At 43.3% G+C, this 23,029-nt stretch overlaps 1 protein-coding gene across 3 annotated transcripts in view; it reads right to left on the reverse strand.

The window, feature by feature from the left end:
• Nucleotides 1-8,463: 8,463 nt before the first annotated feature.
• NHS (NHS actin remodeling regulator) overlaps nt 8,464-23,029 on the reverse strand; it is a 269,188-nt gene continuing 254,622 nt past the window's right edge. For 2 of the 3 annotated variants that reach the window (XM_074858707.1, XM_074858709.1), the window contains exons 4-9: nt 21,945-22,007; nt 19,500-19,692; nt 16,019-16,150; nt 11,784-14,741; nt 11,185-11,311; nt 8,464-10,438 (exon numbers count right to left, since the gene is read on the reverse strand). In XM_074858707.1, coding sequence (XP_074714808.1) covers nt 9,814-10,438; nt 11,185-11,311; nt 11,784-14,741; nt 16,019-16,150; nt 19,500-19,692; nt 21,945-22,007 — 4,098 coding nt within the window. In that variant the 3' untranslated portion in view covers nt 8,464-9,813. The remainder of the gene's footprint in view (nt 10,439-11,184; nt 11,312-11,783; nt 14,742-16,018; nt 16,151-19,499; nt 19,693-21,944; nt 22,008-23,029) is intronic. The other variant, XM_074858708.1, reaches the window with a different exon arrangement.

The raw sequence follows: 23,029 nt of genomic DNA on the forward strand, positions 1-23,029 counted from the left end.
TATTCAGTTTCAGTTTCTCCAGGCTTATGGTCTTAACAATCTTGTGAACTGGCTATTTGAATTGGATCAAAAGGGGTTGTTTTGATGTGACTTCTCACACCAGCCCAAGGTCCTGTTGTTTCTTCTGTTTTAATAATTGGTCTGATTGCAAGTGGGGGAGACTCAGGCAGCTGAAAATAATTATTTTTGTCTGAGTTGTCATTACGTGTATTGCTCCAAATGTTACCATCCCAGTCTTCAGGGGACACAATTAATTTTCTGATCTGAACAATATCAGGGGGTTTCGGAGACTGCATTAGCATCATTTCAATGTGTTCCCCCAGTTTTTGTTGTTCCAATTGGAATTCCTTAAATTGCTGTTGCAGCTGCTCTATTTTAATCGGTAACAGCAGATTGGTGGATTTGTGCCCTGTAATCTCATCTTGTAAATTTTGTATTTTATGATTAACCTTCTCTCATTCATTACAGGCAGCTTCCAGGCATACTCCCCACATTTTACAAATCATACCTTTATTTTTTCCAAATTTAGTTGCACCTCTAGCATTAATTAACTGTTTTTCTACCTCTTCCCAGTTGTACCAATTATTATAAGCCCAATCCTCTGGGAAGGTGGGATTTGGTTGGATACCGTGTTTTTGTAAATATTGGGTGATTTTGCTTGCCATCCTGACGACTACGCCAATTTGTCACAGATGAAAGTATTGACATGGTAATGATTTAGTAGGAAATCTAGGTGTATTACTAACTAACAGCAATTTATTATTACAAAATAATTCAGAAATGCTGAAAGAAAGAAAAGCGACTTATTCTCAGATTCTGAAATTACAAGATTCACACTAACTTACTTGACGGTACCTTAATTTATACATATATACATGCACATACACAAACCGGACATACACATACACAGAAACAAAGGTGTTTGGATTCAGCAGAATGAACACAGAACGGACATACACACACAGAAACAAGGGTACGTACACACACATACCCACCCCAATAAACAGAGAAAGAACGGGTGAAAGAGAAGCTAGCTCAAAGAAAATTTCCCTCTTGAGTTTAGAGCAAATACTCACAATGCCTTTGCATTCCTCAACGGGCGATAACTGAGACTCGAGCAGGTGGACTTCGCCCTGGCCTTCCGTCTGGAGCAGACGACACCTTAAGAGTTTTGGTACCTGAGAGGCATCCCAGCTCAGGGGAGATGCTGGTCACAGGCCTGCTGCGATCCAGGAGAGCTCAAAGGGTCTCCCTGGTGGTCGCAGTTTATAGGGTCCAAGACAATTGACTTTTGTCAAATACCTTCTGGTGCCTTCCAGCAGTTACACAAGAATTTGATGAATGTGCAACTCTGTTATTGTTCCCTGTGGGAGTGTCAGCTCTGTGCAGTTGTGGGAGATTCAATATGTTAAAAGTTAAATCATGTGTTACTGGTAAATGATTAAGAGGCAAGTTGGCATTGACCTGTCAGCCCTGCACAGCTGTGGGAGATTCAATACTTAAGAGCCAAATAGACATTGGCTGGTGAGCTCAGTTTGGGGAGCTTAGTGAAGGTGGAGAGCTCCACCCAGAAGAACTCTGCTTGGAGAGCCAGGCAGGAGTTCTGTTCTGCGCTGGCTTGGAGAAGCACCATTTTTACTTTGCGCCGGCTTGGAGAAGCAGCAAGGTTTGGAGCAGAAACAGGCCTTCGAAGAGAGATACCAGGCTGTGCTAGGTGGTGAAGAAAATGGCAGCACCAAGACTGCCTGTGTGGTATGGAACTGTTTGTGGGAAGAGTGTTGATGACTGTCTAGCTGCTGATTTGCTTATCATGAAGTAAGAGCTAAAGAAGTGAGAGCATAAGTATGTACCATTTTAATAATAAAGGATTTTCCATCTGCACTTTAATGGAGAGTCTGTGTCTCAGGTGCCACAGTTCCCATTTGACCACATCCCAGGCTCAGGTGTGCTAGGCCATTAGGAGATGATGGGCTGTTATAACTGTTTCCGAGCAATTGGGAGGGGCAGGACCCAGGCTCGTTAACATTATCAGTCCTCATCTCCACAGATTGGTGTATAGCTCGGGGATGTAGGTGGAATTGCAGGTAGCACCAAGCAGCCCAACAAGGAGGGGTGGGGAGGGGTAAGAATTGCACACCACAAAATGACACCAAAGGACCAGTTAAAATGTTTTACTTGTGGTAGAAACAACTTAAACTTGGAAAAGGATAATATGTAATGTGATGTCTTATAAATCTATAAGAAAGAAAGGAAAGGAAAGAAAAAGAGAGAGAGTCAAAGAAATCAGGTCACTACCCCTGCATCCAGCAATGTCTCAGGTCTGGTAATCTTGGGTGGTGGGTGCACACACAGCAGTTTTCTGTTGCCTTTTAAGTTCATTTTATCAGCTGATTAGCATACTGGACAAAGAGAGGCAGGTATTCCACAAGCTCATTTCCATGAGAGACGAAGAAAAAGGTTGAGCATGGTTCTGCACATACATTGAGGCGGCATGGGGTGCACCAACCCTCTTGTCCAATTGACTCGGTGGTCATGCTCACCCTGCCGGCTTTACTTCTACCCCAGTTCTCACAGATTTTTACTGACTTCATGCTGCTTGAGCAATCATCTGGCTTCTGGGGCAGCAATGTCACCTCTTTGGGCTTATGCAATGGAGCCAGTGATTAGTGGTCCTTGTGCTTGATGAGAAACATTTGATTTCACTCAGTCCACGTTTCCCTCCTTTGAGGTTTATCTAAGGAGTTTGACAATGCCACTGCAAGGGAGCGGGGAGTGCATCCTTCGATACTTCCTTGGGTGACATTCCTTAGATTAGTCCAGTTTGTCCTTGAGGTTTTCTGTGTCGATGAATGTTTGGGGCATTACTTCCTTCAGTTCCTTACAACCGGATCACAGCATTAGGATAATATGGTTTGGCATCAGTACTTAGAGGGTATGGTCTATACTTCATTCACTTTGCTTTGGGCAGCTCTTAGATTATCTAACAAACCCAAGAAAACAGTGAAAGTGTGAAGCCCAATTTAAAGGATTCATTTTTGAGGCTCTACCATTCTTAAATGGTCATAAACCCATTTATTTTCATTACCCATAATGAAGAAACTATGTAAGGGGCGTCTGCTGCTGAGTAGGCCTTTAATGCATGCCAAAAGCAGGTACATTTTAGAAGGAGAACATTAAAGGATGAACACTAAATACTAGTAATAATGTAATAGCCCTGTGCCAGCTTTTTAAATATATAAATAAACTTGACCACTTAGGAACTGAATGCCATGTTCCTACAGATTTTGAATGTCTTTTACTCATAAAAATGTTTTTATCTGATGATTTATTTTTTCAGCTTTGGAGGCTTGTAATAGAACTAAGCCACCTGACCTAGATTCAGTGTGACTCATTAAGAGACTGGCCAAGCCACAGGTTCAGTCATGTTACTTAATTTTATCAGTCTCAGTGAAAACCATAGTGTGAATTTCCACAGGAAATTCACTGGATGATTGCTTATTTTGTAGACATGTGTTTTTTGAGTGCTATAAAAAGAAAGCAGCCTAACGCTAAATCAAAACTATCACAAAACCATTATTAGAGGGCAAGGCTTCTCTTATTTGTTCAGGTGCCATTACCAAAAAGGCTTATTTTTCTGCCTGAGTACCTCACTGCTAGGTGTGGGCAATGTTGCTGTAATACGGATGAACAGTCTGAATTAACCTATGAGTTGATCAAGAAATGGCATTTCCTTGGCCTTTGTTATTCTTCTTTTCAGACTGAGGGAGCAGTTCCTGCCTCTCCTCTCACCCTAACCAAAGATGCCAGTGAACTGAAAAGGGAGATGTAGGGGCAGTTATTTCCTCACAGAAATGGCTTATGGTTTGCAGCATTTTTCTGAAATCGCAATAGTATTTGTGTCAGAGCTTGATAATCTTCTGTTAAAAAAATAAAAACAAAACTGACAGCTACCTATTTAGAGTCAAACTGCACAAAAGCTACCACTCCTATCCATGACACTGTCAGTGCCATCACTGTTTTGCTCAAGTTTTTAATTTACCTTCTAAGAAAACAGTAAATTTCACTGAGAATGTCGACATCTGTTATAAGATAAATTTCTCTTAACATTCAGAGTGGCTTTCTGATTTTCCAACTCTGGGGAAGTTTAAATGGCAATGCAAGTGAATCTAGTGGGAAAGCCTGTATTTAGCTGCTTACCTGTTGTCCTGACCTTGAGCCTATGTTGGAGGATATGGATTCCTTACAAATACTTTTCTTCAGTTTTCTCTTTGGGGAGTACAGATGATATAATGTAAAACCTCTTCCATTCATACTGAAGTAATTAAAGACAGACATCTTCAGTCAGCAGAACTGGATAACTTGCATTCAAGAAGTTAGAAGAACCCATTGAAGGATTCTTAGAACCAATAATGTTGGGCACTAGAAGAGTTTCAGGGGGATGCTAATGTGCCAATAGTTAAAAAGGCAGGGTGGGCCAGTTGCCAGGAGAAGATGGGCGGCTGCAATCTGGTGATCGGACCCATATCTGGGAAGGATCCTTGAATCCCAGACAGTATCTGTGTTGCACAGACATGACCAGCAGCGCTCCCAAGATCGGGCACTAACAGTATTTGCAATGAATGCTTGCGCTAGTCCCCTCTCTGAAATGGGATTTCTGTTGTGGATCAGTGCCTCTCTATTTCCAATAAAAGCTCTGGCAAGAGATGGAGATTAAGACATGCGTCCTGCTTGCTGGCTCAAGGAGGACCCCACCAGGTTGTGTGTGTGGCCTGAGGTGCCAAGTCTCTGAGAACACTATAGGAAGAGTGTATAGGAAGAGCATATAGGAAGATTTGTTGGGTGGGGGTTAATTCCACCCTGGGGAGAAGGTGCCAAAATTTTCAATGTGGCATCTAAGTTTTAACACCCATGTGCTTAATTATCCTCCAAACCCCCCCCCCCAAACATGTAACTCTTCCCATGCATGGTTATATACATTCCTTATATATATCTACACAGCATGGTGGGATGCTTTGTTGAGAAGCAGGATAGTACAACCTGAGAAAAGCTTGTATACGCAGTGATACTATTTACAGTATTGAGTTTATATTATCACTGGACGGGCCTGACTGTTGTATGCCACATACACATACCAAAGGTACACACTGAAGCCTGGATTTTACAGACTTACAAAAGTCACTGACTTCACATATGTTGTAAATAGTTCAATGATTTCACCTTGTATATATAAAAAAACTCTGGGTATGTTTTATGTAGTCTAATGTTTAATCTTCTGTTCCACTGAGCATGAAAAAAATATACAGGCGTACAGTGGGCAGATGAAAACCAGCTTGTGCCTGCCTCTACTGGCTAAACTCTTCCCACCTATGTTGCTTATCTGTATTTCTGGATTGGGGAAGGCACACAATGCAACAGGTAGTAATCTACATAATCATTAACTGCTTGACCATCTGGTTAAAACACGTTATGCAAACTGATCCCTACTTGGAGACTACTCTAAGACCACACCCACTGGGGCAATCCTCCTATCCTTGCAAAGCATGATTGCAGACAGCCAACAGCATTCCCCAAAGCTGATTTTTTCCACATGCTCTAAGGCACCAGACCTGCGCATTTCAGGTTTGTTTTTTTTCCATTTGCATTTTAAAAATACCAAGTACAGGGTTGCAAAGCTACTGACAAAATGACAGCTGAAACCAAAGGTTTATGATGTGCAATCTTCCCCTCCCCTTTTCCTGCCATTTTCAAAGAGATGGTAGGGGCTATCATTTAAACACTTAGCTTCCATGTCCTGACTTCTCAACCTCCTGATAACCAAATCATTTTAAAACAAAGTAGTGTTTGTACTTCTAAGTTTGTGTTCATAATTTATGGCCTGCCTTTTGCCCATGGCTTGCTTTATCTGGTAAGGTTCAGTCACTGGAGTGTCTTGGGTCTGAAGCATTGCAATTCGTTTTGTTTTCAAGCTGAAAATAAAGTAGTGGTCTTTCCACTATTTTTCATCCCAGCTTCCTTTCTCTTACCTTCTTCTTGCCTGTCAAAGACATGGGGCAAATTCAGCAGTCTTTATATTCTGGCACAATTGTACTTGTGGGTAAAATTCCACTTAAAGTTAATGACAGTTTGGATACAGATTTCCCCTTACTCAGTTGTTTGTTAAAAAAGTTAAGTTGAAGAGAAAACACAATTAAATGGTTTGAAATGTGTAATGCGCTGAGACTTACCTTGTAGCCTGCACATGTCATTACAAGAAAGTAAAGAGAAGGTGTGATTTAATTGCAGTCACGTTTATTTGCAGTTTCTATACACACTTTCTAGGTAATCAAACTTTTCCGACACATTTTTTGAGAGGGGTTCACAATGAAACTGTCACCGTTTTTACTAAAAATAAATACAAGACTTAAAGTGTTGCACAGCTCTAAAATATACAAAGGCTTGGATTTAATGTAAACTTTGAAAACATTTTACAAAAGAAACCATCTTTGCAACAATTTAAAAAGTTTGTATTTACAAATATTACAAAAATACAAAATGGATGCAAGTCCATAAACCATTGTCTTTTCTGCCAGCATGAACTGGTGCTAGTACCAAAATAGTTACACTGTAACCTTCTTATTTTTTTTTTTTTAATTCTTTAAGTCATAACCTACAGTATTTCTCTATCTGCCACCATTGCAGCAAATGCACTCAATCACTGACCTTTGGCAAAAGCAAACATATGCTTTATTTGCTACAACTATTCCATGTCCTCTCTGCTGCCATAACAACAAAAAAGAAAAAAAAAAAAGGGGGGAAAAATGTTATTTTTCAGAACACACAGCTGTATAATTTCAGAAATCATTTCCATAACATCAGTGCAAACAACAGAACAGTAGGTTGAAATGACGGTTCAGCGGTTACCTGATGCATGTGCTGTACCCTGTCTCAAGAGGTGAGTGATGTTCCCTTTGCTCTACAGCTTGTCCTCTGGTGCCTTAATGGCATGCCTGCAACGCTACAGGGGTCCCCGCCATTCATCTTCCTCTGCCTCCCACGTTTGTTATGAACTCTTTTCTTCATAGTGGATTTAGAATTTCTCTCTATTTGGGTTTCAATCTGCTAAATATAAACTAGGAAATTAAACAAAAGAAGTAAGACTATATTTTAATGGGATTGTTCTGTGGCCATTTTGTACATGAAGTATTGCCTCACCATTCCAGTAAAAAAAAATTTTTTAGTGTATATCTATTTATTTATGGTCTCTACAAAATTACTGATTGGTAATAAAAAGTGATATTATCAAAGACAATTCAGCTGTATTCTCTTTACAGTTTTGAATGACTATTTAACTCAGGACTATTAAACGTGTTGTAAAAGTGCTCCTGGTAAAATTTTTAAGGAAAATGACCAAAGATACAAACTAAAGATTTTCTGCCCAATATCTAAACTTCCTTTACTCATGTTCTCCAGAAAGCAGTTTGTTATACACTAAACGTTTCCTCTTAAAACATTCTCATTCACTTCACTTGTGTTCAGACTTATTTTCTTAACTAAACTACTAATGTGATTAGCCTTTTGTTTCCAAAACCTTGCTCCCATTACCTTTTTGAAAATATTTTAGACTTTTAGATCATTTAGACTTCTCAATTTTGCAGCCCTTCAGCTGATGGACCATCCCTCTTCCCAATGCACGTACCACATGCACAGCGACCGCCTTGCACACCGAATGCAACCAGGCTACACAGGAGGATGGTAGGAAACACTGAATTATATTTCTTGCGGCAAGCACTAGACAAAATCAGATGTGAACCTTATGGGGAATAACGTTCCGGATTTGTTAAACCATTCCGACTTGCTCAGACTCTTTAAAATTGTAACAGTTTTAGGTAGAACCTTCCTCTTTAAAACATGCTCTTCCTTTTTTAAAAAAAACTCTCAGCTTTATGCATTACATGATTAAAAGCAAAAAAAGGGTAAAAACCGATTTCACACATCCCGCTTCCCTATCATTTACTTATGCTTAAAGCCACCTTTTATTTGATTTCTTTAGTTCCAAAGTACGCTCTTTCTGCCACCCTACTCGACTTGTCCTACTGCACACCACATTCCTCCTCGCACTATTTTCTCTGCACTAACCTCTCCTCTATTCCAAACCATACCCTACAGCAACCAACACCAACTGCATCAATTTTGGACAAAGAGGGCCTTGTTCTCTGAGTAGCACACATGGGGCTACATCAACGGAAACCGTGGTGGCCCAAAGGAGAATCAAGCCTGTTGGTTTTATTCTGTTTAAAAATTAAAAGTATAAAGCGACTCACGGGTTAAGTTTTACAAGTACATGTTCTTGCACTTTTAAGACGAGAAAATTCAAGTAACTTCAAGTAATTCAGCTTTTATTTCCCTGCCTTCATTTATATCAAAGCAGCTGCTTTGATTTGTCTCCTTTCCCACCCCACCCCAGTCCCCCACCCTGTTCTGCGTTTCTGGTAAACCCAGACAAGATCCCAACTGTACGTGGCTGGCACAATGAACCAGAGCTTTCCCCTTCCCAGCTCAGCAATGAATATAAATAATGCATACACATACCTATTTCCCAGCTACGTTTTCACAGTGTCATTTTTGTAAATATTTAGGTAGCATGAATCTCATCAGCACAAAGAGAAAGCTTCACTGAAAACTCATCGCAGATATTTACTGATAAATTGAAAGCGCTTCTGCATGCTTATAATTTATTTGTTTCCTTTACGAACCAGAAACTAATTGTGTTTAAAGATTATAGTTACCAGGTTATGACCGTGTTATGTATCCCAATAGCCTAATAGGAATATGAAAGTTAAGTACTATGTCTTCTCTCATCTATCCTCTCTGAAGCTATCCCTGCAAGAATAAAGGCCCAGGGGAGGCTGTGGGATGGGACCCTTTGGGGCTTTGCATCAGACACAACTGTTCTGTCGGAAACATGCTCGCCTTCCCCACCAATCCTCACAGAAACCCTCCCAGCTGCGCTTTCCAGTTAGCTTCTTCAGAGCTGCCTTAGACAGACAAATGGTTACTTTAATCCCGTTGCCGTCAGCCTTTCCATTTCCTTAGCTAAGGCAGAGAATTCCTCCTTTCCACCGCTCAATGTTGTCCTCCAGGTTTGTCGCACTGAAAGTGGTTATCGGTGGCCATATGAATTTTTTATGTTTGATATGAAAATGGTATTCACAGAATACAGTTATTACATTTGACTTCTTTTGTCTTCTATAAACAAAGTTGTTATGCAGTAAATTGTTTGCCACATCCACTTTTTGATAATTCTATTTACAAATTTTTATCAAAAATATGGTATTTACATATGTTTTGTTCATTTCTTCTAAATTTTGTTTCAGCTCATTTTAGTGTAGAAAAATACCAATCCTCAAGAGCTTTTTTTTTTTTTTTAATTTTTCTCCCTAAGGAAGCACTCCAGTGAGGGATTTGTTTCTAGATGGGCAGCTTCTGGAAAAAAAACAAACCCAAAGTCACTTTTAACCCTATGGAAAGTGTATAGCCTTGAGATCTACAGTGACAACGGAAATGAGAATGGGATAAACTGAATGAAGTCAAAAGAAAACAGAACAGACATAGAGTATCTTCCTCCTTTTAGAAAATGTAATGTAATAAATAGCTACAGCTGTAGTCCTGTTTCCCCAGCATCTTACAAACACAAACACATTTAAGCATCGATATTGCCCTGCAACTTTTTTCTTTTTTTTTTTTTTTTTTGACTGCTACAGCATTGGCCTCTTATATTCACATCCTTACAGAGCCCGAGTGGTGCCAGCAACCTGGCTCTGGTGCCCGCACAGCCTATGTTGAGCTCTGAGAAGACCGATCGTCATGAGGGCTGCCGTCTGAGTTCTCTGTCTCTCCCTCGGAGATGGCCTGCATCGGCGTGTTATACAGCCTGCACCGCACGCTATACCGGCTGCTGCTGGCTGCCGGAGGCGCCCGTGAGCGCCCCACTCTCGAAGATGCTGACATGGGAAAATTCTTGGAGGAGAATCCTTCTGCGTTAACCCTGGGGGAGCAGGGGGAGAGTGGGGACAATGCATCAGGGCTCGCCGCTGGGGAAGACTCCTCCAGGCTTTGTGGGGCATCTGCTGTCAGCTCACCAGGGGACTTGGGCAAAATAGGACTTTTCAGAATTTCTGTGGCAGACATCCTGTAGCTGGAATCAGATCGGCTGCCCTTTTTAAGGAGCAGTAGTTTAAACTCCTCATTGGATGTGTTGGATTTTTTGGCATTCCTGTATATAAGCCCAGGGGACCTCTGACTGCTAATGGGAGTGCCCACGCTGCTGGCTGGTGGCACATTGCTGGCGGGCAGTGTGCTGCTGGCAGGTGTCTGGCTGTTGGTCCCAGATGATGCTCTCAATCTGTTTCTTACAGAAAGGTCTCCAGAATCCTTTCTCCCAAGAACTTTCCTTTTTGATCTGTGAAAACACAAAGGAACACTCTTTCATACATTATCTTTATAGAATAACACTTAATGCTGGTCTGGAGTTTCACAGATTGACTGTGCTTTCATATTAGCTACAGTTCTCATAATCCTCCTGTCAAATATCAGAGGCTAGCAGTGGCTGATGCACTTTAAGCCACGATAGCTCTTGTGCAATGAATGAGGCACTGAGCCACAGAGTACCTCTCAACATCACCTAGCTCTTCTAAAACAACATATGCGCAGCCAGTTCTTTATAAAGGTGACAATTCATACAGAGTCTAAGGTAATAGTAATACTCAGTGTACCCTATTTAATATCAGAAATCTGTAATTTCAGTTGTGATGGCAAATTTCAGCTGCATACAAAATACTCTAAAATTGAAGAGGTGCCTTCTCATCATTCTTGCTAGAACAACTCACCAGAATAGAGCTGGAAGGCAGAAATCAGGAACCACCGCAGGTAGTTTTCTTTGGAGACACGTATGTTTGTTAGAGAGAACGGCCTGAGGTTATTATCTGTAAAGCACCCTACACATGCCATGAAGATACTCAAAGTGCACACCAGACCATAGGAAAGCATCTTTTAAAAGCTGCCTTTTAGAAGACTAATCTCAATAAATTAAAGAAGGTAGTTTCAGGACAAGACCTAACCATTGAATAACCATCCTGCAGCTATTGTTAGTGGGTGCCTGTGCAGGGCTGCATGTTACCATTTCCTGTTGCTGCAAGGTTAGGTCACCTGTGAATGACTGCAAACAGATCCTCAGTAGTGCGGGGTTTGTTTGGAGACACAAAGACATCCTCAGCATCAGCCTGTGACTCCTCACTCAGCGGAGACATGATGGACTCGTCGCTTGGAGATGACTCTTAAACAAGGAAAGAGGTCACACTATGAGTTAGACCCCACTGCGCTTTGCAACAGCACCGCCAATGTGAGGCACCATCTCAGTTCACAACCGCTGATACCGCCATACAGACTTTATCCTCTATTTGTATATATTGCATGATGGAGCCCATAAAGGGGGCACCACTAGGGGCCGAAACTGGAATCTCCCATTTACTGTACAGCTGTGATAACAAGGCTCCTCTGTACCCAGGGTTAGTGCTCCTCCCTTTTCTCTTTTCATATGAAATAAGTATCAGAGAGATATGCTCTGAATACACTGAAAAAGTGTAAAATATCTTTGAGTTGGCTGGTCAGCTAACACATCAGGGGCATCTATGCTTAAACCTACAGAAGCAAACCGATCTGCAACTCCAGCCTCCTTTTTGACTCCGCTCCCAGTCATGTCCAAAGCCACATGATTGGATATAACACAGCAAGAGTTCATAACTGACCTTTCAGCGAAGGCTCATCCACACTGCCCGCTGTCTCATCGGCCCTGCCATCATCAGAGGCACTTTTGGTTGGGATACCTGATGCGATATCATTTTCCTGCTTGCCACTCACTTCGCTGAGTGAATTCGCTGCTGCCATCTCTGTTTCGTAGCTGATATTCCCAGGCACATGGTGGTTTACATTGGGTTGGTGCTTAAGCTGATCACTGACAGCCACTCCCTCGGCCTGAGCTGGGCTTTCGCCTGCAGGCCCAGCTTCCAGACTTCCCTCACTGCCTGCGGAGAGCTCTCGCTGAGCCTGCACTTGCGGAAGGTCACGCTCTGTTTCTGCTCCCTGGCTGGGTTTCTTAGCTTCATCATCACCTGTGAGGACAGCTGAGCCCTTCTGAAACCCGTCTGCAGAGACGGCACATGTCTGATTCAGAGTGCCTTCTGGCAAATGCTCAGCGGCTGGGTATGTTTGGTCCTTCCCGGGTTTGATTTCAACCAGACCCACGTTTACTGAAGTTACAGCTTCTCGCTCGCAGCTATTCTGCCCGCTGAAAGAGGAGCTTTTCTCTAAAGGCAGCTTTCCAGGTCCTGCTTCTGCTGGGGAAGTGTCAATGTACGACATTATGGCCTCCTCTGTGGAGTACTGGCGCGATACTGGTTTCTTAGCTAAGAGCGGCCTCATTTTGCCTGGAGAAACGTCGTTCACCATCAGGGCAGTTTCCTGTATGCAGAGCAGGTCTGGGGTGCTGCCTTTCTGTTTCCCTCCTTCAGGCTTGTTGACTGCCCGGAGGTGGACAGACTTGAGAACAGAGGGTGTGATGGCAAGGGCAGAGGGAGGGCTGGTATGCAGGGCTTCCCCGACTGCGCTCTGCTTGCTGTGGCTGAAGGCATGCAGCTGGTGCCTGTGAGCGAAGGGCTTGCTCAAGACGTTGTGAAGAGCACTTAGGTCGAGGTGAGTAGGAGGTATAATTGGAAGTTCGAGGTCTTTGCTCACCGAGGCGGTACCATCTTTCGAGAGTGGCTGCTGCAGTGATGACTTCCTCTCCGGTACTTTCGGCTTCCTCTTGCTTCCCCCTGGAGACGAGGGTCCCGAAAAGAACGCGGTCGGAAAAGAAGAGGTGGGCGTCTCTGACTGGCTGGAGTACCCACTGGAGGGTGAGGCTAACCCTGCCAGCTTCTCAGGGGAGGCCAGCTTAAACTCATTATCAACAGAAGGGAGGGATGGGGTGGTGGCTCGTGACCCAGACTGGGACGTCTGGGATTCAGAGCTCTCTGGTGACTTGATGCACTCTATCACTGTAGTACCTGTAGCAGTGCTCGAATTGGACAAGGACCTGTAAGGATCGCTGGATTTCAAGTCGTTCAGAAGCCAGAGGTCTGCATAGTGAGGTTGTTCAGCACCTTCATCTTTAAAGGAAGGGATATCAGCGGTGTCGAAAGGAGTGTCCTTTAACCCGCCATCACCCTGGTTCACCCAGGGGAGCTCCTGCTTGGCTGGCAGGTTAGGGCCTTCCACTCGGGAAGGTGTGTTTGAAAACTCAAGGGGCAGCTTCATCTCCCTAGCGGTGTGAGAGATGTGCTGCCCGCCGCCGATCTTTGGTTCTTTCTTGTCAGGAAGGTCGGTGCTGCCCTCCGATTTCCTCAAAGACGAGCTACGTTTTGGTGGGGCTGGCTTTGCCTTTGGTTTCTTCAGTGAGATGCTCTGCCGTCCCTGCCTTCTGTGGCTCACACACTCCTGCCAGGTGCAGTCAGCCAGGCTGGAGGTCATGCTCCCAGTCTGGCCACTCTCAGAGCCTGGGGCTGCATAGTTGCAAATATAGCTTTTATTACCCTTGAGACCGCAGTCAAAGTGCATGGAGGTATAGTATCCTTCGGTATCCACAGAAAAGTGTGAGCTAGTGTCTGCCTTGTCCGAGGGGGTCTTTTCGAGGAAGCTGTCATAGGTGGCCATGCTGGTGAAGCTGGGGCATCCCAGGCTGTCGGCCTTTGGGCGCTCGGGGCTGAAGTCCTGGCGACAGGAGGCGTCGTGGTGATGGTGCAGGTAGTTCCACTCGCTATCGCTCGTGTTGCTGTTGTTCGGGTCATCCAGTAAATCTGCCACAGTGGAGGTGAAGGAGCTCGCCCTGTGGCCCCTGACCTTGTCCGCGTGGTCACCAAACTGCTCCGTGATGAAGACGCTGGAGTCCTCATTGGCATTGGGAGCGGTGTTGAGTGACAGCTCGGAGTCACAGTGTGAAGAGCCCGTCAGCGGAGGAGAGGCGGCAGGAGGAATGGTTTCGGATGTCTGTGAGGGACACGTGGAGCTGCTCCCGCTCCAGTTGCCACTGGAGGACTGGTGGTCATCTTTCTGGTCCATGTGGCTGCTGAGCAGGACTCCTGCTGTGGAGATAGAGTGAATGGGGCTCCCAAAGGTGTCCGAGTTGGATGAAATCTCGCAGCTGCCTGAATCGGCCATCCTTGACAGCCGTGATCTTCCCCTCTCGCCGATGCTGTATTCGGGGCTGTGCAGGTGCTGAGGACAAGTTAAACTGATGGGCTGGTGCTCTTGTGAACCCTGCTTGCTCAAGATCTCCTTCCCCTTTTTCGCGATCCTCTCCTGGCCATCTAGGAAGCGCTCTGCTTCATACCCTGCACTCTTAGCGGTGGCATCCTGATGGCCCTCACTGGCCCGGGCGCCCTCGCGAGGAAGGCTCCGCGAGCGGATGCGGTTGCTTACAGCAGCAGCGAAGACAGCATCCCCGTTCTCTGCCAGCACCAAGATGTTGCCAGCAGAATGGGAGAGGGAGGCGACAACGCTCTGCCCCCTCTGGGCACGGATCCGCCGCCGGGAGGGAGCGGCTATCAGGATTTCTTCTGTCTGGCACTCCGAGTCCCGGGTCCCCAACCTCCTGCTGCCAGAGCTGGAGAAGTCTGGGTTTGCATGCACAATCACATTGCGCTCTCTTGCCACTGGTGACTCGTCTGAATCTAGGACACATGGAAAGCCGGGTGAGTGGGAGACAGCTCTACGCTTCCTGGCACGAGACGACCCGCGCAGCAACCCAAGAAGCATTTTCATCTGCTGTATTCTTTCTTTTTTAATCTTGCTGAGCATTGGACCAAATTTAGCTTTGCTACAAAGAGTATGTAAGGCAGACCTTATCCCGGTGAGGTGGGGAAATTCTCCTAGTCCTGCAATGTGATCTCAGTTCTCCTATTTCTGCAATGTGATCTTACATGGAGCTGATCTTGCTGTGGTAAATATTAAGATAAATATTACATTTTCAGTTTTTGTCACTCTATTTCAACTAGTTACAGACAGTTTTCAGGAGTGGCTGCTGGACAAAACACTCCGTGAGCTTCTAAAAATAATTCTATTTTGACTACCTGTCTGTTCAGAATTTCCATTATCTGCTTCTTTACTACCAAGAATATTTGCAAGGCAACAGGATCTTTCTTTCATAGGTTCTCTGGTTGCTTATTCCCTATGATAAACGCATTCCTTCTGCTTCCCATCAAGTTTCATGGCAACAGTCTGAGATACCAGAGCTGTCTTCAGATGCAGATGAACATTAAGAAATAATGATCCCATTAGTTTTGTTTTGGGTTAATACCAATTTTACACTGGATTTGTCCTCAACAGAGTTGCTCCTGATTTACCTAGGACAAAAAGTGAGGTCAGCTGCTCGATTTCAGGCAAATATCCTTGGTAATAAAGAATGAAAGGAAGGAATCGAGGACAAGCATGATAAATAAACGGAATGTTTAGCAAAGTTTCCCATAGGGTACCAGAAGCTGTCTCTAAGGTGGATATCCAACTGCTCATCTGAGTGAGTTATCTGGCTGTTGTGACAGCTCATCATCACTTTGCTGAGCAACCAACATCTGTCAGTTCTTTACCTTAAACTCCCTTCACGCAAGAAAAAACTTTCACTTAATCTAGTTACTTTTTATGCACATAACTATGGGTTCATAACAGAAATAAAATGGAAAAAAAAAAAAGAACTGATTAACATTTACACGATAAGAGCTGAACATGTACATCTATATTACTCGGTAAGGCCCCTGGTCCATTAAGGCCATATGGAGTAATATAGCTTTGCTTACTGTAGTAAATCAAAAAAACAAACCACGTCATTCCCAAACTCTACACGCATTTATGCTTTCAAGATTTCATTTCTTTGGAAGGCTGGCTACCAGCTCATATCCCTGCAATTTAAGTTGGTTAGAAAGCTATCTACGGAAGATTTGTATTTATACTACACCTATTTCTTGTTGCACTCTTCTGGGGATGCCAGAGATGGTTTTCCTCCTCCTCAACTTTCGTCTCCGCTGTAGTACAGATTGTGAATGAACAAGAGAGCAGCGTATACTAGCCTCTCTGTCAAAACCAACTCCTGCAACCCATAAATAGGTCTCATTAGCCTTTAGAAATAGTAAACAAATTTTCATGGCTGGAACACAGTGGAGGTATGTGAGCTTGGATTAAGCCTGTGAATAAACATAAGGGAGCCCTTATGTAGCTCTTATGTAAATTATATCACAGTATATCACAGTTTTACATCTAATTCCAGCTCCCCCTCTGCAGCCTCGTCTGCCAAAAATAACAGAAGGCATGAAAAGAAAAGAAAAGAAAAGAAAAGAAAAGAAAAGAAAAGAAAAGAAAAGAAAAGAAAAGAAAAGAAAAGAAAAGAAAAGAAAAGAAAAGAAAAGAAAAGAAAAGAAAAGAAAAGAAAAGAAAATCAGGAAGGAAAACAGAGTTGAGAGCTCTTGGTAACAGGTCATCTTTTTTATAGCTATTTATCCATCTGTCATAGGGACAATGACAGTAACTTATCTGCAAAGAGTAATCTGTTGAGCTATAGCCTGACTAATTTTAAGCAACTATGCATAAGAAAACAATTTAAGGTTGTAACGCCATATTGCAGTAGTTGGGCGCTTCTTAGGAAACCAATATGCCAAGGGGGCTAACATTTCAAAAAGGAAGGAGACAGCTAAAATGGGGCCAAGTCCTTGTGCAAGTTTAGAGAGCATTCTTCATGAGATGACACATGGCCAAGGGTGACATAAAAGGCTAGCTACTATTTTTGTGTGTACATCAGTAAGTGGCCTGATTTTCACAAGTGCTCAGCACAGGGCAGGATGCGTGGGGGTCCACTCTGGTAATCGGGTCATGCAGTCAATCAAGATCCTCAGTTTGGATTTAGGAGACCAACTTCATGGGCACATTTATTTATGACCACAGTCATAGAGAAAAGGTAAGAATTCCTCATTTTCTTTATGTTTCCATGGCATTAGCACAAGGAAGTGTATTTAACTTCTTTTTTTACACTGTATTGTCAAAATAAAGTTAAAAGGAGGCTTACCAGAAAACCAGTGCCCATCTGCACTGGCTTTTTGCACAACTGTACACTCATGCTCTCTAAAGTTGACATGGGACAGGTCAGAAAAAATGTGCCATGTCCATAAAAATCACTAACGTAAGGATTGCTGGTACAGTGGTTTGTAATCTTAAGAAAAACGAACAAACTAAACCAAACAAAAGGAAAAAAAGTTCCTGATAAGAAGCTCTATTTTAATAGCGTATAATTATAGAAAACATAATTATACACAGACATACACATACATATTACACTACATAACAATGTAAAACATTAAAAAGTAACTTTCTTGTAAAAGTTCTTCTTGAAATCTACTACAGTGAAATAGAGGCTTCAGACAGATGTCCTGTAACCACCAATGCCCCTGGAATAAGCAGAGGAAGAACTTTCTTTAATATGGAACGAAAGTGCTGTAAACTCCAACAACAGTCATTTTCAAAAAAGTGAACATTTCTCAGGGTTGGGAGTAGCTTAAAAAAAAAAAAAAAAGAGAACCGAAAGCAAACTCTTTGAAACAAAAAATCAATCAGCATCATTGCTGGTTTTCCAGCAACTGTGAGTTAGCCGAACATGCTCTGTGTGCCAGATGCACAGGGGTCATCTCCGAGAGGAAAGTGGAAGAGGGCATATCCTCCCCGTGATGCATACAAATTATTCCCATTAGTGCTAATGAGAATGATACACATAAACATCCAGAAGATTACATACCATTCTTGATCTGTAAAACTGATCAGTGGAAATTTGGTTCCAATGTATGGCAGGTGGAGTCTAGGCAAAAATGGCTATTACTGGAAAGGTTAACATTGGTCCCAGACCTAACTCTCTTCTGAACTGCGTTAGGTGACATTAGCCATGTTAGAAAGCCTACACCAGTTAGGGTCCTATATTGAATCTAGAAAGAGCATCATTTTAACACCAGCTTTACCTCATGAAAACATGCCACACTATCTATGACTTTCTGCGGGGATTTCTATCGGCAGTGCCCAACCTGTGACCTCGACCAGCCAGCTCCCAACCTCCAGCCCGACAGGGTCTATGAAGGCAGCTCTGCTGGCCGGCTGCCTTTCCTCCCATGAGGCGCTGGCTAGCCAGAAGCACCGTCTTGGTGGTGGAGACACCCACTCCGGGCTGCCACCTCCCTGGCTGGGCATAGCTGGCAGCACTGTGCAGTGTCACCTGCACTGCTGGGGTGGAGGGGAACCGGGACTGCGTTGCTGTGATCAGGAGGATTCATGCAGCTGATGGTGGAGTAGGTGTTGGGCACTTGTCACCATGACACCATAGGACAGACGTGCTGTAAGCTCGAAAGGCCAGAGCCCCTCTGTTGGGGGCTGAAGCTGGACTGTGGTCATACAGCCCTCCCTGGCACCATGGTGAACCCCGCAGCCTGTCTTGCAGGAAGGTTGGGCACCACTGATAGACATGGGAAAGAGCAATGGGCTGTGACCTCCTCCTCAACCCCCCAGTTACTGGGAAAATAGAATACAAATATTTTCTCTGGGGAATGAAGGCTAACTGAAAGTTTCCTGTTTTTTTCCTGATTATTTATATTTAAGCCTATAGCCTTGGAAGTCAGCTCACTTTATGCTCTTACATTAATCAAAACTTGGTGCGAAATACTACTGAGGAAAACTCAGATCAACTTTGTGTTTACCATAGCCCTCTGGAAGGAGAGAAAGAGAAAAAGAGAAAGAGAAAAACAGTCTGGTTTTTGATTCTGGAAATAAGCCATCTATCACATTTAATAAATTATATACCTGCTGCTTCTATAGACAAATTCTCCTTCAAATAAATCTAGTCAAATGTATCCAAATGTTATAGAAATCAGAGAAAATGCCATTACTATACCTTTAGCATAGCTGCATGTAAAGAGATCTCAGAGCGATGGTTTGCATGCTACACAGTCATGCCTCGCATGTTTAAAGCACTGCAAATAGTAGCCTACATTCTCTAGTTTTTCTTCTCCTGCTACACATGATAATCATATGATTAATTTCAGTGGCTTTCTGCATTATTTCAGTCAGCTACATTCAAAAAGTTATCTGAGGTCTTTGTAAATACAGACTGTAGGTTATTTACACAACAAAAGTACATTGTTTATACAGGGAACCAGTGTTATGTTACACTGTATAACATGACTCTGAAAATAGGGGCCAAATTAATCCTAGATGTGGCTTCAGTGACTCCAGTGGTTACATGTGAGGGATGAATTTAGCCCACTGTCTTCCAGAAACTAAATCCTCAAGCTAGGGTCTTTGCCCCCGGACTGCACAATCCCATGACTTCAAATAAATTAAACAAAATAAGTACTTGACCTTCCTTGAACCATGCAATAAATACAAAAAGAAATAGAAGAGATTTGTACCAGTGACATTGATGGGGATAATGCAAGAAGAAATCACTTGGGCATCTTGTTTCATTTTCTCCTCTGGAGTTGGGAGAGGTAGTGCTTTACTCCAATTGGTTTGTTTATCCAGTGTAGAAGGGATATTATGTATTGGATTTTTCGGCCTCTGCCCTAACATGACATCTGTATCTTCGTCCTCTGGTGGATGGGACTGCAAATGAATACATTCAAAATCAGTGTCTCCCACTCAGGCACACAAGGCTAATTTCGAAACAAAGCAGACACACAGATCAGAAATCAATTACAGGGATGCAAGGAGGAATCATTCCAGCTAAGTCACACAACACAAGCTATTCTCCAATGGAAAAATAACATCCTGCTAATAGGAGAAAAATACCTCAACATACTGAAATTCAGCATATTTACAGTGATTTGAACATGTCTGAACATTCAGACATTTACAGGACATCTCCTCCGTCAGAAGGGGCACATCCTGCATTCATGGGTAGCTGTTGCAACTGTGCCCTCAATTACCATCAGTGTTAGACACATGGGCCCTCATTTACATCCACAATCTTTTGAACACCCTAGTCCACTGATTACTGGTGAGGTCTGGCCCCACATAACCATTCATTTGAGGACAAGCATCAGAAGGCCCACAGTTTTAAAGAAGACCCCTCCATACTTCAGAAAACCATTTGCATTTAATTTTTACAAGCTCAGACCATGAGCAGCTATGTGGTAGGAAGCAGCAGGCATTAACAGCGCTGGGGCGGGGGGGACAGTGGCCAAAGAGAAGAGTAGCCACCACCAGAAGAAATTCAAAGGGTTATTTAGAAACCATGCACAGTTTTACAGCATGATATGAGAAGCACTAGATACGGAAGATAAAGAAACAGAGAAAAGTAAACTGCATAGAAGAAACACAGGTAGTTTGTTTTCTTTTGGAAGAAATAACAAATCCCCCAACAATACCCTGTCTTGCAAAGCCACTATAATTTCATCTAGTAAAAGAGAAATAAGTGCGTTTGCATGTGGTGCTGGCTACCAACTCGGGCTTGGGGGTCTCTTTGTTTGCAATAAAAAAAGTTTCTGTTTTGTTTGGAAGGGACACAGAGGAGAAACACTTACCTTCTTCTGTCTAATTGCCCTCCCTTTTTCCATTAATACATTCTTCTATAAGCTGTGACAACTCTTCGACAAGCCCAGGACGTCCGTCTGCCTCTCAGTTTTTAAAAATGAAGCGCAATCCCTTTCAGGCCGGCTTTCTCTTCAGTCCTGAATTCCCAGCTGCTTAACTACCAGCCTTCCCCCTCATGCCTGCTGTTTACACTTCATTTGCCAGTTTTAGTTTCGGTAGCAAACAGGGTGAAGATAAAATATGGCTCTCCGTCTCCTCGGCAGGGCGTTGAGCAGGCGGGTGTTGAACACCGCAGGATCACGCCTGGGCTGCCATTGTACTTCTGCCATTCCTCCGCCCAGGCTCCTCACAAATCCCGGGGGAATTAACCGTCTCAGGCTTGCCAAAAAGCATTTACGCCTCGGCCCCAAAAGTATTTAAGATCTTAACTCAGCTGCTACTACTTAAACTGTTGGAGGGCACTTACTTACCTCACCAGTGTCACCTCCTGCAGCACCCCCAAACCCGAGACAACACACACTTCCTCCTCCTCCCACCCGCAGAAAACCCCCTTTTCCCACGTAGGATTTCAGTCAAACATCGCAGCCTTCTTTCTGCCTGCAGCTTTTGTGCCGATCCCCAGCAGACGTGAATAGCTCATATAAACTTCAAGCACAAAAGACTTTGTTTCCTAGGTAACTCCGCCCCCCTCAAAGTTTGATGCATGCATGCAAAAAAAAACCCCTTGCACACACGCATGGACACATGGACACACACACACAGACACACACAGACACACACACACAGACACACAGACACACACACACACTGCATTTGTTGCTGATTCCTCCACTGGATGACAATGAAGCGCTGGACAAAGCGGGCGAAGTGACCCTGGCTGCCAGAGCTCCTCCTCTCCAAACAGTGGCATCACCAAATGGCCAGAGAATAAATACCCGCTGTTGTGCTGGCATTGCCCGAGCAATTTCTTGCCGTTTAGGAAAAAAAGAAGAAAAGGAGCAGTTTGACAAAAACATTGCAAGAGAATGAAATGCAACGGCTAACACTATTGAGTCTGTCCCGGTTCAGGCCTTTTAAAGGAGGCGATAGGAAGAGATGACCTTGTGGTCACAAGCTCCTGAAACCCATCCAAAGTGAAGAATGAAAGAGGGGGGGGGGGAAAAAGTTATTATTGTGTCTTACTGACATGAGAAAAACAGAAAAGGCTTCTTTTAGTGCAGTAAAGTTAGCAAGTGAAAAGCAAGCAAGAGGAAGGGTTAGGATCTGGAAGGGAGAAGAGTGAGACAGGGCTGTTAATTGAGGATTGCTTGTTTTTCCAGTACCTTTCTACTCCAGGGGGTCATGTGGCAACACTCAATTGGGGAGGGCGAACGGGTGCTGTTAAACTATAAATGTGAAATGTAAAAAAAAAAAAAAATTAAAAACATACAGAAAACTTTTCTGGTAAAAGCACATAATTTTTGTTTGGATAAATTAGCATCAGAGGCAAAACAAGCTGAGATTTCCACCCTATTTCCTACCAATGGGTTTGTTCCCCAGAACAGACTACTTCTCTACAAAACACAGCTGAAGCAACTGTACCCACAGAGTGGTTTGGACCCCTGTGAAGTCTGTGCTGATTTTGCTTACTCAGATTAGACAAAACTTCAGTGAAATTGGTTCAAGCTCCTTGTACAGACATGCTTAAATTGGCCCAAGAATGCCTTGTATTGATTTGGTAACTCAAACTGTGTACTGCCTGGAGCTGAAGCAGCACGAGGTACTTATTCAATTACATTATAAATGATCTATTTCATAATATAAAGGAAATTTTTTGCATGAGGTATTGAAGCAATGGATATAAATAATGCTTGTCCTAAGGGTGATTTATCAAATACATTGATTGCAAAGGTTTTCTGATGTTATGATTACATCTCTAAGGTTGCGATCATTGTGTCAGGGTGACAATGGCCAATTGGCTTTTTGTCACTTTTTATAACACTTGAAAGGACAAACAGTGATGCCCACAATGTCCTGGGTCTCGCTGAATCCCTGCACCTCCAAAATCCTCTTCTGGCAGAAACTCTGGTTTGTTTGTTGCAATGTCCTCTTTTCAAAACCAAGGAGTGAAGAATGATTTCTTTTGAAATAGGAAATAGAAAAAGGAGATCATGAAAACAAGATTGTTGATCACACTGGAAAGCTCTAGCACGTGTTTCTTGGTGGGGGTTATTATCTCCCCCTGCATTAGTTAGCAGACCTGCCAAATAATACTATGAACATTTTTCCTCCCGCTCATTATCAACACCACTGTGATGGATGAACCACAAACTTCAGTTTGAAAGACTTTTCATTATATGGTCTCCTCTCAAAAAAAGCTGTGGTGAGTCTCTTCATCTTGTCCTACTCTCTTCCTAGCTACCCAGCA

The sequence above is a fragment of the Strix uralensis genome, chromosome 2 (genome assembly GCF_047716275.1).
Source record: "Strix uralensis isolate ZFMK-TIS-50842 chromosome 2, bStrUra1, whole genome shotgun sequence".
Lineage (NCBI taxonomy): Eukaryota > Metazoa > Chordata > Aves > Strigiformes > Strigidae > Strix > Strix uralensis.